Source organism: Ranitomeya variabilis, chromosome 2 (assembly GCF_051348905.1).
Source record: "Ranitomeya variabilis isolate aRanVar5 chromosome 2, aRanVar5.hap1, whole genome shotgun sequence".
Lineage (NCBI taxonomy): Eukaryota > Metazoa > Chordata > Amphibia > Anura > Dendrobatidae > Ranitomeya > Ranitomeya variabilis.
The window spans coordinates 1,007,643,911-1,007,666,269 of record NC_135233.1 but is presented as its reverse complement, the minus strand read 5'-3'; the positions used below and the strand labels follow the sequence as shown (position 1 = coordinate 1,007,666,269).

The 22,359-nt window shown below is 47.1% G+C and overlaps 1 protein-coding gene across 4 annotated transcripts in view; it reads right to left on the bottom strand.

Moving 5' to 3' along the window:
* The window catches only part of CEP63 (centrosomal protein 63), a 61,554-nt gene extending 39,433 nt beyond the window's left edge, over positions 1–22,121 (bottom strand). The window contains exons 1-6 of one of the 4 annotated variants that reach the window (XM_077291279.1): positions 21,993–22,121; positions 21,282–21,541; positions 19,010–19,066; positions 16,783–16,960; positions 15,859–15,954; positions 10,990–11,106 (exon numbers count right to left, since the gene is read on the bottom strand). In XM_077291279.1, the coding sequence (XP_077147394.1) occupies positions 10,990–11,106; positions 15,859–15,954; positions 16,783–16,960; positions 19,010–19,066; positions 21,282–21,289 (456 nt within the window). In that variant the 5' untranslated portion in view covers positions 21,290–21,541; positions 21,993–22,121. Of the gene's footprint in view, positions 1–10,989; positions 11,107–15,858; positions 15,955–16,782; positions 16,961–19,009; positions 19,067–21,281; positions 21,542–21,992 lie in introns of those variants that run through there. The other 3 variants (XM_077291280.1, XM_077291282.1, XM_077291281.1) reach the window with 3 other exon arrangements.
* Between the last annotated feature and the right edge of the window lie 238 nt (positions 22,122–22,359).

Genomic DNA, 22,359 nt, shown 5'->3' with positions numbered 1-22,359 from the left:
ATCAATGGGAAGGGGATGACCTCTACCAATGTGATTAATTAAAGGGTTATTCTCAAGTTAATATATTGCTTTAGTTAGTTAAGACAGCATGAAAACAAGCATGTTTGCAGAAGAATGACATCAGATAGAAAAACGCAAGTCAATTGTAATGAGAGCTTTGATCTGACATAGTGTACAGCTGGTTTCCATGGAGCTCGGTCACTTGTGCCTCCCCAGATCCTGGCTTAGAGTGTGCAATAGGTACATTCCTGAGAGGGGTTTACTCCTGATGTAGGTATATTAAAAAAAAAAAAGCCAACTCGCCGCAACAGCATGGTGAGGCGTTTCGAATGCAAACAGCGTTCTTCCTCAAGGCCTACGTTCGAAATGTGTCACCACGTTGTTTCCTTATCCCCCCGCTTGTATCTACATGGATTTTTTATCTTTTTTAATAAACATGGAAAAATATTTTATTTAACAAAAAGTTGGAATCATACTTCCTTTTTCTCCATGAACTCCTGATATCCCAGAAATCTCCCACCAACCCACTGATTTCTAAATAGCAGTTAACTATTCCCCTCCCTGCTCCTGACAAGCTGCTGTCAAGTGTTGTGTCATTGACTTAAGTGGCATACAAACTCTCCCTGTATTATGGTTTTCGCAACCGATACCAATGTCCAAATATCGTGTGTCATTTGGACACATCAGAATGGTACAAAATATCCTTAACCCCTTAATGACTGGGCGATTTTTCGTTTTTGCTTTTTCGTTTTTCCTCCTCTTATTTCAAAAGCCATAACTTTATTTTTCTGTTGACTGAGCCGTGTGAGGGCTGTTATTTTACGAGATGAGTTGTACTTTTGAATTTTACCATTTTATTATATGATGTAATGGAAAGCAGGAAAAAATTCCTAGTGTGGAAAAATAGCAAAAAAAAGTGCAATTCTGAAATTGTTTTATTTGTGTATTTACAGCATTCATTAAACGGTAAAAATGTCTTCGCAATAGGATTGTCCAGTTAAGTACCAAACATGCATAGTTTTTGTTTTATTTAGTGGAAAATTTTTTGGAAAGGAGTAAAAAAACAAAACAAAACAGAAATTACTCTGTCGCCTCATTGGGGGACACAGGACCATGGGTGTTATGCTGCTGTCCACTAGGAGGCGACACTATGCATAATCTGAAAAAGATTAACCGTGGCTCCTCCTCCTCTGCAGTATACACCCCTGGACGGCGTCAGCCTTCTCCAGTTTTTGCTTAGTGTCACATAGGAGGCACATCTAAAATTTTTTACTCCGTTTTTTTTCTGACGGATTACAGATGAAGAAAAGTGGATCTCCTGTGAGATTCCCGGCATGGCTCCTTCCTCGGCCCCCTATTACGGGGTGCCCGGTTGAAGTCGAGATGGCTATTCCCCATGTCTCTCCTTCCCCAGTCCTTCGGGTGCTGGTTCGAAGTCGAGACCCCCCCTCCTTCCCCAATTCCTTTTGGTTTAGGGGCTGAGGTCGAGGCGAAGATAAAGCCCCCTGATGGTGACAGCAGCACCCTCCCTAATCCCCCTCTGGGGGCATTAGGTTGAGACGCCTCAGGTAGGGCCTGTACAGGCAGCACTCTACAGCTCCCAGCAATGGGCCAGCACACTGCGCCTGCATCCAGGGACCCCAGCCCAGCTGCGGGCTCCTGTCAGGGCCGGAGGGAGTGCAGGCAGGCATGGCACATACAGACACAGGGCTCCCTGCACCCCTGTCTCTGCGGCAGCACCAGCTCTATACTGCCTCAGGGGGCCCCCTCACAGGGCCCCCCTTCTGCTTATAGCCCCACCGCTATCCTGCTTTTAAATCCGGAGGGGTCCGGTTCAGATCTGACCCCCTCCCGGACTTTCGCGCCGGCCTGGAGCCTTTCTGGGCATCAGGCATCTAATTTAGGCTGCGGCTTCGGCCTAGCTGAAGCCGCCTCCTCTCCGCCCCCTGGATGACAAATATGACACTCTACAGTGTGATAGAGGATCGAGACAAAGGGCGCATTTTTACACAGCTTTGCCGCCTTTTTTCTCAGCTCTCCGCCCCCTTCCTCTTCTCCTTGGCGGCCATTTCTACTGAAGCAAGGATTAACCCTGCATCTCCCGGTCAGCAGGACCAGGCCAGCCAGTCTCTGGGGGGCACAGGACTGTGAATCTTCGGCGCTGGACCTAGGGGCAAACTGGTGGGGTAAGATCACAGCTGGGTTGTTTAACTCAGCTGTGAATCCATATTCCCTATAAGGCTCCCCTATAGATTCCTCTGCATAGCTACCCCTGTAAGGTCCTCTGCATAGCCAGCCCTTCTGCACTCTGTGCACTATGTCGGGCTCAAGGTCCAAGAGAACCAGGCAGGACTGCTATTATGCATTCTGCACAGCCTGCAGGACCTCTCTCCCCAGTGGCAGCACGTACCCGCACTGCCAGGACTGCACTCAGCCAATGCTTCGGTGTCTAATGCCACGCCGGAATGGGTCACTCAGATGTCGTAATCTATGACGCAGTCTATAGACAACCTAACCTCCACATTGCTTCAGGCTCTACAGAGTCATGCCTCGGCTATGACCGTTACCCAGCAAAGGGAGAGCTTGACCCAGGTACAGGACGACCCTGGTACATCCACGTCTAGGTCAGGACGCAAGCGGACCCATAGGTCAAGTCCATCTGCATCATCCCATAGCACACGGTCATCCCCTTCTAGGGAGAAACACCGTAGTTCCAGGTCATCTAGACTGTCCCCATCCAGGGGCAGACAATGCAGATCTCCGTAATCTCCGAACAGAGAAGGCCTCCGCCCCAGCTCACCCAGCAGGGGACGCCTCAGTGATACACAGGATTCGGAAGGCATCTGTGACTCCGACTCAGGCAAAGAAACGGAGGGGTCCCTGATCCCAATCCCCTCTAGCAATACAGCGCTAGTTGAGGACATAATCTCTTCCATCCATTGGGTGCTGGACATTTCTGATCCGCCACCAGAGGCCCCAGAACACAAGATTTCCTTTGAAGGAACTCTGAAGCCGCCTAAGGTTTTCTCTAACCACCCAGAGTTTAAGGCGATCCTTAAAAAGCAGCTCTCACAGCCTGAGAAAAAATTCGCTAATCGCAAATATCTGGAGGCGAGGTACCCCTTCCCGCAGAAGGATACCAAGGAATGGACAGACCCACCCGAAGTGGACCCCCCAGTCTCTAGACTAGCAGCACAGACCCTCCTTTCACTGTCAGATAGCTCATCCCCCAGGGATGCAGCAGACCGGCAGGTAGAACGCATGGCTTGTTCAATTTTCGAGGCTGCAGGGGCATCCCTGGCTCCCGCGTTCGCTTCAGTTTGGGCTGCCAAGGCCATTCTGGCCTGGGCCAAAAATTTACAAGCTGGCCTCCAAGCATCCGCTCCTGAGCTGTCGGACCAAGCGGTTCAAATAGCAGTCGTAGCAGATTACATGCTACACGCAGATCTGGATTCAGCAAGGGGTGTAGCGGAAATAGCATCAAACGCCATCACAATTCGGCGTATCCTCTGGCTGCGGGAATGGAAAGCGGACACAGCCTCAAAGAAATCTCTCACACATCTCCCCTACCTCAGTGGGCGACTTTTCGGTGAACAGTTGGACACGATGATATCCAACGCCACCGGGGGTAAGAGTATCTCTCTTCCCCAACTGAAACCTAAACGCACTTACAAGAAGCGTAACCAAACTCGATCTCGATCCTTTCGGAACTCCTTGGGCTGGTCCGTCTCGCATCCAGCACAAAATCGTAACCGTTCCCCACGCAGGGACAACTAACGATCGACGCAAAGGTCGGACAAGACCTGGCAGTCAAAAGCAGGCCACTAAGCCCAGAGGAGGAAAATCTCAGACTTTCTCCTCATCATGATTACGGACTCTGGAAGACACCACACCCATAGGCGGTCGACTTTTGCTCTTTCATCAAGTCTGGCTGCCTATTACAGAAGACAGGTGGGTCAGGGAACTAGTGTCTTCCGGATACAAGATAGAGTTCACCTCCAACCCACCGGGCCGATTCTTCCTCTCTGTCCCCCCAAAACCACCAGCCAAGGCTCGTGCCTTCCAACAAGTGGTCTCCTCACTTTTTCAAGCAGGTGTCATAGTACCGGTCCCCACGGCTGAGCGCTTTCGAGGGTTCTACTCCAATCTATTCATAGTCCCCAAGAAAGGAGGCAGCGTGCGGCCCATACTGGACCTAAAACAGCTCAACAAATATGTACGGGTCCGTCACTTCCGCATGGAGTCCCTTCGGTCCATCATTGCGTTCATGGAGAAGGGAGAATATCTCGCCTCCATAGACATACAAGACGCATACCTGCACATACGGATTGCACCTGCCCATCAGAGATTTCTCAGGTTCGCAATCGACCAGGACCACTACCAGTTCGTGGCTCTCCCGTTCGGACTCGCCACGGCTCCCAGAGTGTTTACCAAAGTCATGGCAGCCACCATGGACATCCTGCACTCCAGAGGCATAGTAGTCTTTCCATACTTGGACGATCTACTCATCAAGGCTCCCACCTTCAAGGACTGCGAGCTCAGCGTCTCAATCGCAATCGATACTCTGAGTCGCATGGCCTGGTTAGTCAACCTACAAAAGTCATCACCAACCCCGAGTCAGTCCCTGACCTTCCTGGGAATGCTATTCAACACCTCCAGGGGTCTAGTGCTCTTTCCCAAGGACAAGGCACTGGCTCTCCGCCTAGGAGTTCGCACCCTCCTCCGCAAACCCCCTCTATCTCTCCGGTTTGCCATGAGAGTCCTCGGCAGGATGGGGGCAGCAATAGAAGCGGTCCCATTTGCCCAGTTTCACCTCAGGCCTCTCCAACTAGCCATCATCAAGTCCAGGGACAACAACCCTTTCTCTCTCGAAAGGGAGTTCCGGCTAACGTCGTCAACCAGGAGGTCCCTGCACTGGTGGCTCAAGCCAACCTCACTAGCAAAGGGGAAATCCTCTCTCACAGGTCATTGGAAGGTTCTGACCACCGATGCGAGCCTGACAGGTTGGGGTGCACAGGGAAAGTGGTCCCCAGTGGAAGCGACCATGCCCATCAACATCCTGGAAATTCGTGCCATCCTCCTGGCATTGAGGGCCTTCCATCACTAAGGCTACTTTCACACACAGCGTATTTGCTGCGTATTTTTACGCGCGCGTATTTTGCTGCTGCTTTACCTGCGTTTTTTTACGCAGGCAAAAAACGCAGCTGCTTTCACACACAGCGTTTTTTGCTGCGTTTTTTGCAGCTGCGTTTTTTTCAGCATTGTGTACTGAAAATAAAGTTTGTTTGAAAAAAAAAAAAAGGGGAAAAAAAAAAAGAGTCATTGAGGTCATTTCCTGTCTTTATGACTCAGAATACAATACACACTGGAGTTAACATCATGTCGATTCTGCCAGCTGCAATGGCCTTGAGCCAAAGACGCCTCAGCAAGCGGAACAGACATCAGCTGGGGTTTACTAACCCCACTGTCACTAACCCCAGGTTACTAGGGCAGGCGTCAGTCAGACGCCCCCCCTCGTAACCCTGTACGGTAAGGGTATGTTCACACGATCCTGATTTCAATCCTTTTTTTTTCAGGACAAAAACCGCAGCTCTTGGCAGAAAACGCAGGTGCGTTTTTGATGCGGTTTTTGATGCGGTTTTTAGTGCGGTTTTTTATGCAGTTTTCTCTGCAGATTGTCTGTGTTTGACACAAATAAAGCTTTAACTGCAGTGGGGGAAAAAAAAAAGAAATGATGTCATTTCCTTGTCCAACCCTTTTCTTCTTCCATCTTCCATTTTGGGACTAAACACCAAAATGAGTGGACGTGTTTTGAATGACAGCGCTCCGCAGAGTGCTGAGCGTAGGCCAGATCACAGCCCGCGGATCCAGCTCTATCTAGCTATTTAAGTCTACGTTCACATTTGCGGTCTGCGCCGCAGCGTCGGGCGCCGCATGCGTCATGTGCCCCTATATTTAACATGGGGGCGCATGGACATGCGTCGCACTTGCGTTTTGCGCCGGCCGCATGCGTCACTGCAGCGCACGCATCCGGCCGCAGAGGACGCAGCAAGTTGCATTTTTGCTGCGTCCAAAATCAATCAAAAAAAGGACGCATGCGGTGCACAACGCAAATGTGAACATAGCCTAAGTGCCACGTATTTAAGTGCCACGTATTTCAGTGCCACGTATTTCAGTGCCACGTGCCACGTATTTCAGTGCCACGTGCCACGTATTTCAGTGCCACGTATTTCAGTGCCACGTGCCACGTATTTAAGTGCCACGTATTTAAGTGCCACGTATCACGTATTTCAGTGCCACGTATTTCAGTGCCACGTGCCACGTATCAAAGTGCCACGTGCCACATATTTCAGTGCCACGTATCAAAGTGCCACGTGCCACGTATTTAAGTGACACGTGCCACGTATCAAAGTGCCACGTGCCACGTATCAAAGTGCCACGTGCCACATATTTCAGTGCCACATATTTCAGTGCCACGTATCAAAGTGCCACGTATCAAAGTGACTGAGCGCCGGCCCTAAAGTGAAAGTGAAAGCAGAGCGGTGACGTCACCGCTGTGCTGTTAGGGCCGGAGCTCAGTCAGTGTCAGGAAGCAGAGGCTGGGGGACGCGCAGGTGAGCATGTACTGTTTGTTTTTTTTACTTTTACGCTGGTAACCAGGGTAAACATCGGGTTACTAAGCGCGGCCCTGCGCTTAGTAACCCGATGTTTACTCTGGTTACCCGGGGGCCTCGGCATCCTTGGTCGCTGGAGAGCGGTCTGTGTGACAGCTCCCCAGCGATCAAACAGCGACGCTGCAGCGATCGGCATCGTTGTCGCTATCGCTGCAGCGTCGCTACACACACACACACACACACACACACACTCACACTCACACTCCATGCTGCTTCACTGGGGGGCGGGGGCTTCCCTCTTCCTGTCCGACGTCACGTCCGGTCCTGGGTGTCAACCCCTCCGTACAAAGACGCCGACACCCAGGACAAAGGCGCTGTGTGTGCACGTTAATATGGGGCCCTAGGGGGATACGCAGACACGCCGCTGCGTAAAGAATTGACATGTCAATTCTTTTTACGCCGGCGTGTTTGCAGACAAAAGCGCCGCGTTTTTTTGCGGTGTGTCTGAACGGCAAAGTGAATTTCTCATTCACTTTGCCGGCAGACGAAAATGACATTGCGCATTTTTGAAAAGCGCCCGCAAAATAGCGCTCAAAAATGCGCTATGTCTGAAAGTAGCCTTACTGGCAGCCTCTCACATCAGAATACAGTCGGACAATGCCACGGCTGTGGCATATGTCAATCACCAAGGGGGACCCGCAGTACCCTGGCGATGCGAGAAGTGTCACACATCCTCCACTGGGCGGAGAACACAGAGTCGGTTCTCTTGGCAGTCCACATGCCGGGTGTGGACAACTGGGAAGCAGACTTCCTCAGCCAACAAAGAATAGACTCGGGAGAGTGGTCTCTCCATCCCGAAATTTTTCGCCAGATCTGCCATAGCTGGGGGACCCCAGATGTGGACCTAATGGCATCCCACTTCAATGCCAATGTCTCCAACTTCATGGCCAGAGCACACGATCCGCGGTCGCTCGGAGCAGACGCTCTGGTTCAGGACTGGACCCAGTTCCAGCTTCTGTACATTTTTCCACCTCTCCCCCTGATATCCAGAGTGGTGAGGAAGATCAAGCAAGAGGGAGTTCCAACCATCCTAATTGCACCGGACTGGCCCAGACGTACATGGTACGCCGACATCGTACAACTTACAGCAGACGCCCCCTGGCGCCTCCCCGACCGCCCGGATCTTCTATCACAAGGCCCGTTCTACCACCAGAACTCAGGGGCCCTCAATTTGACGGCGTGGCCCTTGAAACCTGGGCTCTAACCCAGGCAGGGCTCTCGCCGGACGTCATTAGGACCATGATCAGGGCACAGAAGCCAGCCTCTGCAAAGATTTATTACTGTACCTGGAAAGCTTTCTTTTCCTGGTGCGAATCTCGTGGCCAGACCCCATTCCCTTATTCCCTCCCCAAACTACTTGGTTCTCTCCAATCGGGTCTGGAGGCCAGGCTGTCCCTGGGCTCGCTTAAGAGCCAGGTGTCAGCCCTCTCAGTGCTTTTTCAAAGGCACATTGCTACCAAGCCGCAAGTAAGGACTTTACTTCAGGGGGTTTCCCGATTGGTTGCCCCCTACAGACGACCATTAGAAATGTGGGACCTTAACCTGGTCCTGATAGCATTGCAGGAACCACCCTTCGAACCCCTTAAGGAGGTCCCGCTCCGCCTTCTCTCCCAGAAGGTGGTTTTCCTGGTGGCAATCACCTCACTACGCAGGGTGTCTGAACTGACAGAACTCTCCTGCAAACGGCCCTTCCTGGCTTTTCACCAGGACAAGGTAGTTCTCCGTATGGTCCCATCCTTCCTTCCGAAGGTTGTGTCCAACTTCCACCTCAATGAGGAAATTTCACTGCCATCCCTTTGTCCGGTCCCGGTTCATTGAGTGGAGAAGGCTCTGCATACGCTTGACCTTGTCAGGGCATTGAGTATATGTGTGTCTAGGACTGCGTCCTTCCGGAGATCTGATTCTCTTTTACTTCTTCCGGAAGGTGGCCGCAAGGGTCTGCCAGCTTCCAAAGCTACCCTAGCCAGGTGGATCAAATCCACCATACAGGAGGCCTACCGCCTTAAGAATTCTCCTCTTCCCGCCGGTATTACAGCACAATCTACACGGGCGGTAGGGGCCATTCAGCACCAGGCTTCGGCACAACAAGTGTGTAAGGCGGCCACTTGGACTAACCTACACACGTTTACTAAACACTACGGTGTTCATACCAGTCCTCAGCGGACGCGAGCATAGGTAGATGTGTTCTGCAGGCGGCGGTGCCCCAAGTATAGGGCCCTGTCAGCACAATATTCGTCCATTGCTTCCCACCCAGGGACTGCTTTGGGACATCCCATGGTCCTGTTTCCCCCAATGAGGTGACAGAGTAAAGGAGATTTTTGTGTACTCACCGTAAAATCTCTTTCTCTTAGCCTCTAATTGGGGGACACAGCTCCCACCCTGTTGAGTTCTCATATTGTTTTCTTGAGCTCGTACATAGTTGCCTTCTTATAGGCATGGTTATGTTATTCATGTTACATTCCTCCTAATGCTTTTGCACAAAACTGGAGAAGGCCGACGCCGTCCAGGGGTGTATACTGCAGAGGAGGAGCCAGGGTTACTCTTTTTCAGATTATGCATAGTGTCGCCTCCTAGTGGACAGCAGCATAACACCCATGGTCCTGTGTCCCCCAATTAGAGGCTAAGAGAAAGAGATTTTACGGTGAGTACACAAAAATCTCCTTTTTGCTTGTGATGCCACTTCTAAGAGGCGTACAATTTTCGGGATATGGTGCTGTGGGTGAGCTTGCTTTTGGAGCCTGTAGCCAATGTTTTTTATCATAACATTTTGGGGTACAGTTGATGTTTTGATCTCCTCTTATTGCATTTTTTTCTGTTGTTGCGGTGGCTGAAAAACTACAATTTAGGTGTTTTTGATTTTTTTTCCGGTTACGCTGTTTCCTGATCAGATTAATTTACTTTATATATTGATAGATTGGACCTTTACGAACGCAGCAATATCAAATGTGTATTTTGTTTATTTCTTAATTTTTAATGTGGTGAAAGGGCGGTGATTTGAACTTTGATTTTTTAAAACTTTTTTTTTTTTTTACTTTTCACAGTATTTATTAGTAAGGGGACCTGAAGCTGCAATTGTCTGGTATGTACAGTGGCTTGCAAAAGTATTCATCCCCTTGACTATTTACCAATTTTGTTACATTACAACCAGTGTGTAAATACTTTTGTAATCCGATTTGTGTGTAATGCATCAGCACTAAATAGTCTAAGTTGGTGAAGTGAAGTGAGAAAAATATAGGCAAAAATTAAATTTATTGGGATCAAATAACTAAAAATTGTCATGTGAATATGTATTCACCCATTTTGCTATGAAGCCCCTAAACATTTCTTGTCCAAGGAATTACCTTCATAAGTCACATGCTTAGTAACAGAGTTCCCAAGCAGAGACTGGAATATCTGTCCATACGACCACAATAAGCCGTACACTCCATACAGGTGGCTTTTATAAAAAAATGGGGAGAGAAAAGCCTTTACTTACACACAAAAATTGTAAGGCTCGTTTTGAGTTTGGGAAAAGACATATCGGAGACTCCCCAAATGTATGGAGGAACGTGCTGTGGTCCAAAGCGACCTGAAGCTGTAATTGCTGCAAAAGCAGTTTCTACAAAGTACTCACTTTAGGGGGTGAATAGTTATCCACACTCAAGATTTCAGTGATTCTGTCCTACTTGTCGTTTGCCTTACAATAAAAAGAAAACCAAATGTTCACAGTTGCAGGCACATTCTTTACATGAACTGATGCAAACCTTCGGAAAAAAAAAAAAAAAAAATTGTCCCAGGTTGTGAGATAGCAAATCAAGGAAAATGCCACAGGGATGAATACTTTTGCAAGCAACAGTATAGCTAAAATCATGGTCTCTTATTAATGGGAGCCACAAAAGAACAGTGATGACAGACACAGGGGTCTTCAGCAGGCCAATGAGCAGTTAAAACAACACGCCCCCTATCAGCACATGTTAAATGCCGTTGTCACAGATTGCCAGCGGCATGTAACAGGTTAATTGCAGTGGGCAGAGCTCCACTCCACCCGCAGCTGTTAGAAGCAGATGATGGCTGATTACATTAGCCATTATGTGCCAGGAAAGATGCAGGATAGCAAAGACAGGAAGACAACTTACGACGAACATAGCACGTCATAAATCGCCAAGGGGTCGCTACGGTACTTTCCAATATTGCATTTTTTAACAAATGCCATTTCAATTTTTGGAGCAAAAGTTTGTCCTATATTTTTCCTAAACATTTTAAAGGTTTGGCTTTAAAAAAAATGCATCTAAACTTAATTGATTTAAAATTGATTAATTGATTGATAAATCTTTACCTCCAGCCTGCGTGTCAACCGATTGACCTCTGATCGGTCTTCCCCACCGTTGCCTTTCATCTCCAACCTCTGGTGCCTTCTCTGGACTTTTTCATAAGTTTTTTTTAATTTGTCTAACTGGAAAAGAAAAAAAGAAACTTTTAGTCAGTAACACATAAACTTCCCAAAAGAGTATGGATACTGCACTGAGGGCAGCAGTTAAGATGCAGCCCGGTAAGTGACACAACACTGGAATCAGGGTTTCTGTCTCTACAAAATGCTGCTCTCACATGGTGGTGAAAACTTACTGACAGATTCCCTTTAAAGATTTATTTACACAGGATCCTCACAAATTACTAGTGCACTAACCCTAAGTCTTCCGCACCTCGAGGAGAAGGTGTCTCTATTCACACGTTACACAACATTCCTCCATTCTTTGTCCCATAAGATTCATGTGAGCAGCTTCCAGACAACAAGCATGTCTATGACGGATACTAGTATTGTGGGACGTATGGAGCCCCCAAGAAGGTTGCCCACCCCTGCTCCAAATAATAAGAGCAACAGTAAAGACAGTAATCTACTCAGACATGACATAGGATGGTTATGGGCCATGTTCACATTAGCGTCATGGCTTCCATTTATAACATCCATTGTTCGTTTCTGTTGATGCATGCTGCACTATGCTTGTCCCCAAAAGAGAAGATGCTGCAAATGTTACCCCAAGGTCACCAATGTGAGCCCAGCCTTATGGAAAAGCCCCAGCTATATTGTAGGTACAGAGCTGCGGATGGCAGGGCACATGGATTATAAAAAGGAACATCCAGAAAAAAACACGAAAACTCTCCGACAAAAATTAGGCTTCTGAATTGCCCCAATACTGCTCACAAGTCCCGCAGGGTGAAAAGTGCCCCACGTGTTGGGATCATAGTTCTCTACGCCAATATGTATGATGCAATAGCTCCGAGCTTATAGGGCACTGATGGAGCCACTGGCTCTGAGATATGAGGGCGTCCTAGTAAGCCCCAAAATGTCTTCTGAACTAACTATACAGTGCTATAGGGGACTTAGTCCCTGTAAAAATCATACTAACACCGCATGGTTATTAGTACAGCCATTGTGAAATTATAGCATAACTGTTTTATCTAATAATGACGAAGAGCAAGTAATTTTAATAATCTTTCAAATCTACCTTGTAAATGAAAACCAAAAGAAAACCTGTCAAAAACCTTCTGGAAGATGTCCCCTATGTTGCTTCTGAAGCAAATCTGAATTCAGCTCCACACTCCCTGAATACGGTTTCTAAGGGCGGGGGCAGAGCCTAAATAGAATGAGCGCTCCTGGCTGGATCCGATGTTCTGTATGTCAGTGCAGCGACAGGTAACCTCAGTCACACAGTGCACGAACGCCATCAGATCTTGTTGGCACAATTCTGTCCTGTCTGCTGGTTCCTGTACGCTCAAGACATCAGCAATTTTCCTCAGTCTTTACCACACTGCTTCTCTGCCTGTCAGCTGCTTCCTGTGTGCTCAGTGACATCGGCACTTCTCCTCAGTGTTTACCACAGTGCTTCTCTGCCTGTCAGCTGCTTCCTGTGTGCTCAGTGACATCGGCACTTCCCCTCAGTGTTTACCACACTGCTCCTCTGCCGGTCAGCTGCTTCCTGTGTGCTCAGTGACATCGGCACTTCCCCTCAGTGTTTACCACACTGCTCCTCTGCCTGTCAGCCGGTTCCTGTGTGCTCAGTGACATCGGCACTTCTCCTCAGTGTTTACCACACTGCTCCTCTGCCTGTCAGCTGCTTCCTGTGTGCTCAGTGACATCGGCACTTCCCCTCAGTGTTTACCACACTGCTTCTCTGCCTGTCAGCTGCTTCCAGTGTGCTCAGGGACATCGGCACTTCTCCTTAGTGTTTACCACACTGCTTCTCTGCCTGGCAGCTGATTGCTGTGTGCTCAGTGACATTGACACTTCCCCTAAGTGTTTACCACAATGTTCCCTGCCTTTCAGCTGGTTCCTGTGTTCTCAGTGAAATCAGAAGCTTTCAGTGTTATTTTGTCAGCTGCTGGCTTATTTGTTGCTGATGAGTAATTAAAATTCCAGAAAATGTGCCTCAGGAAGATCAAGGACACTGAGAAGTGCCAATATCACTGAGCACACTGGAACTAGCTAACAGGGCAGTAGGAGCAGTGCAGTACACATTGAGCACACACATTGAGCACTTAGGGAAACTGCTGAAAAACACAGTGCCAGAATACCCGATGGCGTGCAAAGACCAGCACTGCCCCCGCAAGTGGCGGCAGTTGCAGGGGGCAATGCTGGTCTCTGCACGCCAGGTACCCTTACACCGTGCTTTGACAGTGCACTCTCCTCTGTCTTGCCAGCTTGTTACTACTCATCTGAGCTGGCAACAAGGAGTACACTGGAACAGAGCAGGCACTAGCCCACTGATGATGCTTCATTTCCTTGCAGCAGTGACCGCAGCCAAGGTATTCTAAAAGCATCATCACACAGGAAGTAGGGGAAAAATACAATATCAGTTAGATAGTGCAGTTAGGTAATGGTAGGGAATTTTTAATGCAAGTATATTAGAAAATAGTTTAGAATAGGGAAATAAATAGGGATATAAATAAAGGGAAATAAAATACGAATACAAAAATAAATCAGAATTTAGACGAAAATTTTCTTTGGCCTTTGGACAACTCCTTTATCTTTTAATGCCTATGCAAATGAGTGGACATTGATGCACCCTTGGCCTGGGGCCCAGAGTACCATTACACCCCCCAATTTTGCATATTGGAGTCTTCACCTGCTTCTGATGGACAGAACTGACTTCCTACAGAAAATGCTGACACTATATTTAAGCAAGTAAATATGTATGTATGTATGTATGTATGTATGTATGTATGTATGCATGTGCGTGCTCTTAATATAGGTGTCTGGTTTGCAGCACCTTCCTTATGCTATTAACCTGCAAATTAATGTAGAGAAATTATATACATAAAAATATATATATATATATAATACCTGCGCTAAAAAATGCATATCATAATTGTTATTACCTAAAAGGGAGAGGGCGATACTGAGACTAGTAGGATGATTCACATATAAGTCCAGCCGGACCTACAGGTTCTGTGAACAAATAAACACGAGTTTGGTAAAAAGAAAGAAACTGAAATTTGTACAACAGCTATATCTTTTAAAAAAGCACTTCAGGATAAAAGAAACAGGATGAAAGAAACAGTTTTACGGACCTAAATTACATGCGGTAATCAAGGAGCATGTTGATACGATTCAGCGTGCAGACGTTTGCTACTGAATAAAAAATAGTAGCAGCAAAAACAAAGGTGCTTGTATCAAATTTGCGGTGATTAGATTACTTTCCTTATTGTTGGTCAGCGATCTGACAATGGTGTTCTTTCGGCGTGCTGTCCCGGCCGGTGACAGCCGCTCACACAGGAAGAAGCTGATACAAAGTAGCTGATGCGAAGTAAGCGCTTCGGTAGCGTTGCAGCTGGCAGGACCTTTGTTACCCTGAAGAAGGAATCCGTGTTTATTCCGAAACGCGTTGGTTTACTATTGGCTCCTATTGTGCTCCGTACTCCGTACTTCCAACTACTTTCAACTAGGGCACCACGTGACATGCTAGACACGTGACCCGAATATTCCAAAGGTCCTGCCAGCTGCAACGCTACCGAAGCGCTTACTTCGCATCAGCTACTTTGTATCAGCTTCTTCCTGTGTGAGCGGCTGTCACCGGCCGGGACAGCACGCCGAAAGAACACCATTGTCAGATCGCTGACCAACAATAAGGAAAGTAATCTAATCACCGCAAATTTGATACAAGCACCTTTGTTTTTGCTGCTACTATTTTTTATTCAGTAGCAAACGTCTGCACGCTGAATCGTATCAACATGCTCCTTGATTACCGCATGTAATTTAGGTCCGTAAAACTGTTTCTTTCATCCTGTTTCTTTTATCCTGAAGTGCTTTTTTAAAAGATATAGCTGATGTACAAATTTCAGTTTCTTTCTTTTTACCAAACTCGTGTTTATTTGTTCACAGAACCTGTAGGTCCGGCTGGACTTATATGTGAATCATCCTACTAGTCTCAGTATCGCCCTCTCCCTTTTAGGTAATAACAATTATGATATGCATTTTTTAGCGCAGGTATTATATATATATATATATTTTTATGTATATAATTTCTCTACATTAGTCTATCTATTTGCCCTTTGTGGTTTTAGGGGCCATACCAGCTGCTTTATGCATATTTCTCTCTCCTTCATTTCATTAGCGCCGCTATAGTATACGTACATTTTTTAACCTGCAAATTAACCAATTCTACAGGTAGTTTAGTAATGTTATCTGATTTGATGGGTTCCCTCTCAACTAACATCGCTCGAACATACCAACATCGGAAGATAGTCTAAATGTGTATGAAGCTTCTGAATCTGCGCTGGTCCGAGGAGAGCATTTCGGTGTATGGAGGAATTGGAAGAGATGGCTGTCGGCTGAACAACAAGTACCTAATTTGCATGGGAGAGTTAGGAGAGACAGCTGGAGGTAAACAACAACTATCTAGTGTGTATGAGGGAGTGGGGAGAGAACTGTCAGCTGAAAGACAACTATCTAGTCGGTATGGGGGAGAGACAGCTGTTGGATGAACGACAACTATCTAGTGTTTATGGGGGAGAGGGGAGAGACAGCTGTCGGCTGAATGACATCTTCTAGTGTGTATGGGGGAGTGGGGAGAGACGGTTGTCGGCTGAATGAGAACTATGTACTGTGTATGGGGGAGAGACGGCTGTCGGCTGAACGACAACTTTGTACTGTGTATGGGGGGCTTGAGTGTGGAGTAGCACAATGGGAATAATAAAGGTTAGAACAAACCTCTTCCTGGAAGCGTGCCAGCTGGGACTCATAGTCCGCGGTCTTGCTGCGATGGGTGTCTTCTTGCTCTGACAGCTGCCTTCTCAGAGACCTAATCTGCAAATGTGTTCATTAAAATATGCATTAAAAAAACACCTCGTTCTAAGTCATAAACCTCCACTAAGAGCTGCACAGTGACTCTCCACAATCATAGCACATGGTGACTTCGAAGAGAAAAGGCCGAGGCCAAATCTCTCTGCAGAACGTCTGGCCGAAGAACAAAGCATCACCACTGATTGTGCCGCTGCTGCAATCACAGTCCTACAAAGCAGCATTTTATAGTTATTACATTAATTCTCTATAAACCTGTCTGCATCCACTTCCATAAAGAGAATCCCTGCACATGCGTTGCCTTCCACGATAAAATATGGGTTGGGGGCTCAGCGCAGATAAGGGGATGCAGCACAATACCCGGAGAGCAAACAATTGTGAAAGTCACAGAAAAAGTGTCTGATCCGTCTGTTCTCCTGACAAGTGTATTCTAGTAATTACTTGTATTTTTCATGAAATAACAATTTTGGATCAGCTTTACGTTGTACTGTCACAAGCAATGCTGCCAGACTGTGTAAGGACACACCTAATGGACCAGGGGGAGGGTTGGGAACACCTAGTTGTCAATATACTCATAAATGTTCAAAAGGAGTAACAGAGGAACAGCGAAATCCAGAATAGTTAGTAAATATGTGTGTTCCGCCTTTTAATGATGGGACATGTCAGAAATGCTGAGGGATCTCATTATGGAGTGAATAGTTATCCTGACAGGCCAGACAGCATCAAATGGCAGTAGCCCCGGTCTGTCAGTACACAGCAGTATCTCATGTGCCTGCACAGACAGCACATTGCGAGATGCTATACCCAACGTCTGTACGCAGCAGGCGATGGTACCTCTTGGCTGAGTCTGTCTTCCCGTGTTCTAGCAGAGCTGAGCTCCTGGTCTCGGAGCTGTAGGAGAGTGTTCAGCGTCTCAGTATGGGCTTCCCACTCCGACTTCTTGTGCTCCAACATTATATCTATCTGCCTCATGAGTTCTTGTAATTCAGCTTCACAGGAACCAAAAAGTGTCCTGAAAAAAGAAGAGAAATAAAGAAAATACCTGACTGCCAGGACAAAGCATGGAAGTCATCTGAGGTTTCTGTATCAACAGAAATGACCCATCATGCCGCCATTACATGCTATTTATTTATAGCTATGAACAATCCTGAGAAAGGTGTAGATAGAACACTTAGGAGACTCAGGGACTGGTGTATATATGTATCTCCTACGTGATGTGTATACAGCAGTCTGGGTGTCGCCGACGTGATGTGTATACAGCAGTCTGGGTGTCGCCGACGTGATGTGTATACAGCAGTCTGGGTGTCGCCGACGTGATGTGTATACAGCAGTCTGGGTGTCGCCGACGTGATGTGTATACAGCAGTCTGGGTGTCGCCTACGTGATGTGTATACAGCAATCTGGGTGTCGCCTACGTGATGTGTATACAGCAGTCTGGGTGTCGCCTACGTGATGTGTATACAGCAGTCTGGGTGTCGCCTACGTGATGTGTATACAGCAGTCTGGGTGTCGCCTACGTGATGTGTATACAGCAGTCTGGGTGTCGCCTACGTGATGTGTATACAGCAGTCTGGGTGTCGCCTACGTGATGTGTATACAGCAGTCTGGGTGTCGCCTACGTGATGTGTATACAGCAGTCTGGGTGTCGCCTACGTGATGTGTATACAGCAATCTGGGTGTCGCCGACGTGATGTGTATACAGCAGTCTGGGTGTCGCCGACGTGATGTGTATACAGCAGTCTGGGTGTCGCCGACGTGATGTGTATACAGCAGTCTGGGTGTCGCCTACGTGATGTGTATACAGCAATCTGGGTGTCGCCTACGTGATGTGTATACAGCAGTCAGGGTGTCGCCTACGTGATGTGTATACAGCAGTCAGGGTGTCGTCTACATGATGTGTATACAGCAGTCTGGGTGTCGCCTACGTGATGTGTATACAGCAGTCTGGGTGTCGCCTACGTGATGTGTATACAGCAGTCTGGGTGTCGCCTACGTGATGTGTATACAGCAGTCTGGGTGTCGCCTACGTGATGTGTATACAGCAGTCTGGGTGTCGCCTACGTGATGTGTATACAGCAGTCTGGGTGTCGCCTACGTGATGTGTATACAGCAATCTGGGTGTCGCCTACGTGATGTGTATACAGCAGTTAGGGTGTCGCCTACGTGATGTGTATACAGCAGTCTGGGTGTCGCCTACGTGATGTGTATACAGCAGTCTGGGTGTCGCCTACGTGATGTGTATACAGCAGTCTGGGTGTCGCCTACGTGAAGTGTATACAGCAGTCTGGGTGTCGCCTACGTGATGTGTATACAGCAGTCTGGGTGTCGCCTACGTGATGTGTATACAGCAGTCAGGGTGTCGCCTACGTGATGTGTATACAGCAGTCAGGGTGTCGTCTACATGATGTGTATACAGCAGTCTGGGTGTCTCCTACGTGATGTGTATACATACGTACGGGATCAGGGTGCCATCAGTGGACGGTCCATGTGTCCGTTTTTCCCATCAGTGATTTTCACAGATAAATATATAGATGACAAAGCTTCCCCAACACTTTGCAATGTTAAATACAGACAGCTCACAGACCGTACACTGATATCATCTGTGTGCTGTACGTATTTTTACAGACCCATAGACTTGTATTGGCCCTTTTCATCTGCGATACTGGAGACAAGTGGACATATCTCCGTGAGTTTTGCATGGACACGTGGTCTGTGAAAATATACGGATATATGAATGGCCACTACTAGTTGTATCCGTGAAAGACAGGTAGAACACGTACATGCAACACACACATGTAACACGCACATGTGAATGAGGCCTTAAAATGCGCCAGGTTTATCACAGTGGTTCATGCTGCCTGACATATGGTGCGTGCATCCACCTATTAAGCAGGGCTTACATTGTGCCAGAAATCTGCCTCACCATTTTGGCACATCTTTTTGTGCATGAGGTCACATTTAGGCCATGTCACCTTTCTAGCGAGGCCACATGGGGGGGGAATAAATTATATATTCGGTACAGTCCCTTTAAAAAAAAAATCCCGACATGTGGTACACTCACCCCATCTTCTTCTCCTGCATTCCTTGTAACAAGGCCTCCATCCTGCGCATTGGGAGCCTGCAGTAAGCCAAAAAAAGTGAGCGCAATACAAAAGTCACTAGTATGGGGGCACATTTCACCCCCAGATACTCTGTAGGGCTGGGCGACAACTTCTGTGTGATGCTATTCGGTGCGGAGTTGCGCAATGTGGCGTTTCAGTAGTACTGGCTCCTCACTCCTGCAATATCTCCACTGCCGTGAGTGTCTGGTCACCATGTTGCAGTATGTGGCACAGTCTAAGGTTCCCATACACAGTAGACAGCCATCTTGACTCCTCCATACCCAGTAACGCTCAGCTCACCCAAGGGTTGGTGCTTTCAATGGGGATAGGAGAAAGCCGCGGCCTTCTGAGCAGCACAATAAGAATTTGTGTCGTCATTCAGAGGTAGAGTCGGGGCCCCATACACATCAGATGATTGGCTGGCAAAACTCAAATCGGCCAAAGTTATCTAATGTGTATGGGGTTATTTATCAAAAAGATACTTAAAGGGGAAATATCAGCAGAAAAACTGCAAACATTATTACAGATCAATCACACCTGATGAGGCTGGGGTATTTTTTTGGAAAATTTACATTTTTTGAAAGTTTTGCCGCCTATTAAAAAATGAACAGCTTCAAATGGGCTCACAAAATGCTAACTTTAATATCAGCATTATGTAACCCTTCGGATAAAGATTTTCAATGTAAGTACAGAGCTTTCATCAGGTCTAAGAGATCCATCTATTAACCTATGTGACTGCAGACTCGGGAATCCTCATGTACACAGCGCATGTGCTGTCAGGATTCTCGGGTGCTGGGAGCATTACAGCTCATGCATACATGCTGACACGTGCAGACTAGACATGTGCGGCCTCACTCAATGAAAGTGTATTGAGCGTGTCCAGAGAAGTCTGGTAGGAATGTGACCGGGAGTATGTACAGCACATACACGTGCTTCTCTCAAAATTAGAATATCATCAAAAAGTAAATTTATTTCGGTTCTTCAATACAAAAAGTGAAACTCATATATTATAGAGAGTCATTACAAATAGAGTGATCTATTTCAAGTGTTTATTTCTGTTAATGTTGATGATTATGACTCACAGCCAATGAAAACCCAAAAGTCTTTATCTCAGTAAATTAGAATACTTTATAATACCAGCTTGAAAAATGATTTTAAAATCTGAAATATTGGCCTACTGAAATGTGTGTTCAGTAAATGCACCAATACTTAGTCAGGGCTTCTTTGGCATCAATTACTGCACCAATGCGACATGGTACGGAGGCAATCAGCCTGTAGCACTGTTGAGGGGTTATGGAAGTCCAGGTTGCGCTGATAGTAGCCTTCAGCTCGTCTGCATTGTTGGTTCTGGTGTCTCATGTTCCTCTTGACAATACTCCATAGATTCTCTGTGGGGTTAAGGTCAGGTGAGTTTGCTGGCCAATCAAGCACAGTGATACTGTTGTTTGTAAACCAGGTATTGGTACTTTTGGCAGTGTGGACAGGTGCCAAGTCCTGCTGGAAAATGACATTTCCATCTCCAAAAATCTTGTCGGCAGAGGGAAGCATGAAGTGCTCTAAAATATCCTGGTAGACGGTTGTGCTGACTTTGGTCTTGATAAAACACAGTGGACCTACACCAGCAGATGACATGGCTCCCCAAACCATCACTGATCGTGGAAACTTCACACTAGACCTCAAGCAGCTTGGATTGTGTCCTCACCACTCTTCCTCCAGACTCTGGGACCTCGACTTCCAAATGAAATGCAAAATTATTCTAATCTAAAAACACCTTGGACCTCTGAGCAACAGTCCAGTTCTTTTTCTCCTTGGCCCAGGTAAGACGCTTCTGGTGTTGTCTATTAGTCATGAGTGGCTTGACACAAGGAATGCGACACTTGTAGCCCATGTCCTGGATACGTCTGTGTGTGATGGACTTTTGGGTTTTCATTGGCTGTAAGCCATAATCATCAACATTAACAGAAATAAACACTTGAAATAGATCACTCTGTGTGTAATGACTATATATAATATATGAGATTCACTTTTTGTATTGAAGAACTGAAATAAATTAACTTTTTGATGATATTCTAATTTTATGAGAAGCACCTGTACGTGTAGTCACATGACCGCCGCTGGAGAATTCTTACAGTGCGCACTGTACGCGAACTGAGGAGTCACAAGTCTGCAGTCCCACACAATGACTTGCAGCCTGAAGCCGGAGAACCCCTGTAATGAGGGGAGTGCACCCACCTTGTCATAAATGTTCCTCCAGTAGGGGACTAGTGTGACACTTCTGGAGTAAGAAATGCCTCCATCATGGATGAATTAGTCAGGTATACACAGCCACGTCCCGTCTGCTCACTGCTTCCTCCTCCTTCCACGCTGCGCATTAAAAATGTTCAGAGTTTTCTGGTGTAAACTCTCTGATGAATCAGCCCCAATGATTTTCAGCACCAATCTCCAGGTAAAGCAGTTTTCAGACGCTGCTGCTGCTGCTCCTCTGAAAAACACTAAAAAAGTTATCAAAACAGTGGAAATGAGAACTACAGCTCAGCATGCAAAAATACAGACACTGGCGACAATCAAAACTGCAACTAATTCGGGGGGAAAAAACACGAGCCCCAATCGGCTACGGGGGCAGAAAAATAAAATAATTATTGATCCTGGAAGAGAGGGAGAAAAAAACGAAAGCATGAACTCTACAGGGTTAATAATGGTCCATGGCGGCACGCCGCGCTGTGTCTACCTTACATGTGATGTTGGCGCTATATAGGGGGTGGAGTAACGTTAGGCTCTGGGACCCCTGACCCTGGTAATACCCATGTCCAGCCCTAGGCTCGCTGGGAGCAGTAGTCCTACAGCCTGTTTTCCAGTGTTTCAGCTTTCTGACACTTAGGGTTATCTGTACACTGCTGACAAATGTGCATAGACCTAGTACAGCACAATACACAGGGCACATACCTGACACCGACGTCACTCTTCTCCCTCCAGCAAAGTCACAGTAATAATATCACTGTTCAAAATACTGAGCCGCTTTCAGCATAAACCAGCTGCTAATCCACACAATGTCCGCTTACGCACTATGCAGCCATTTTAGTGAAGACCAATGCTGGTAACATCTGATAGCGTAGTAGCAGCAAAAATGGCGACAATACCAGAGACTCGCCTGAAGTCAGAGATGACGCTCTAGTGGAGAGACTCGGACGGCTGCGGCGCGCTGAGGAGGGGAGGAGCCTAAAAAGTGGGAGGAGCTCAGAATGAGTAGGCCGAAGGGAATCACGTGATTTTAGGCAGCCTATCAGGTCACTACTGTGGTTGACTGATGCTG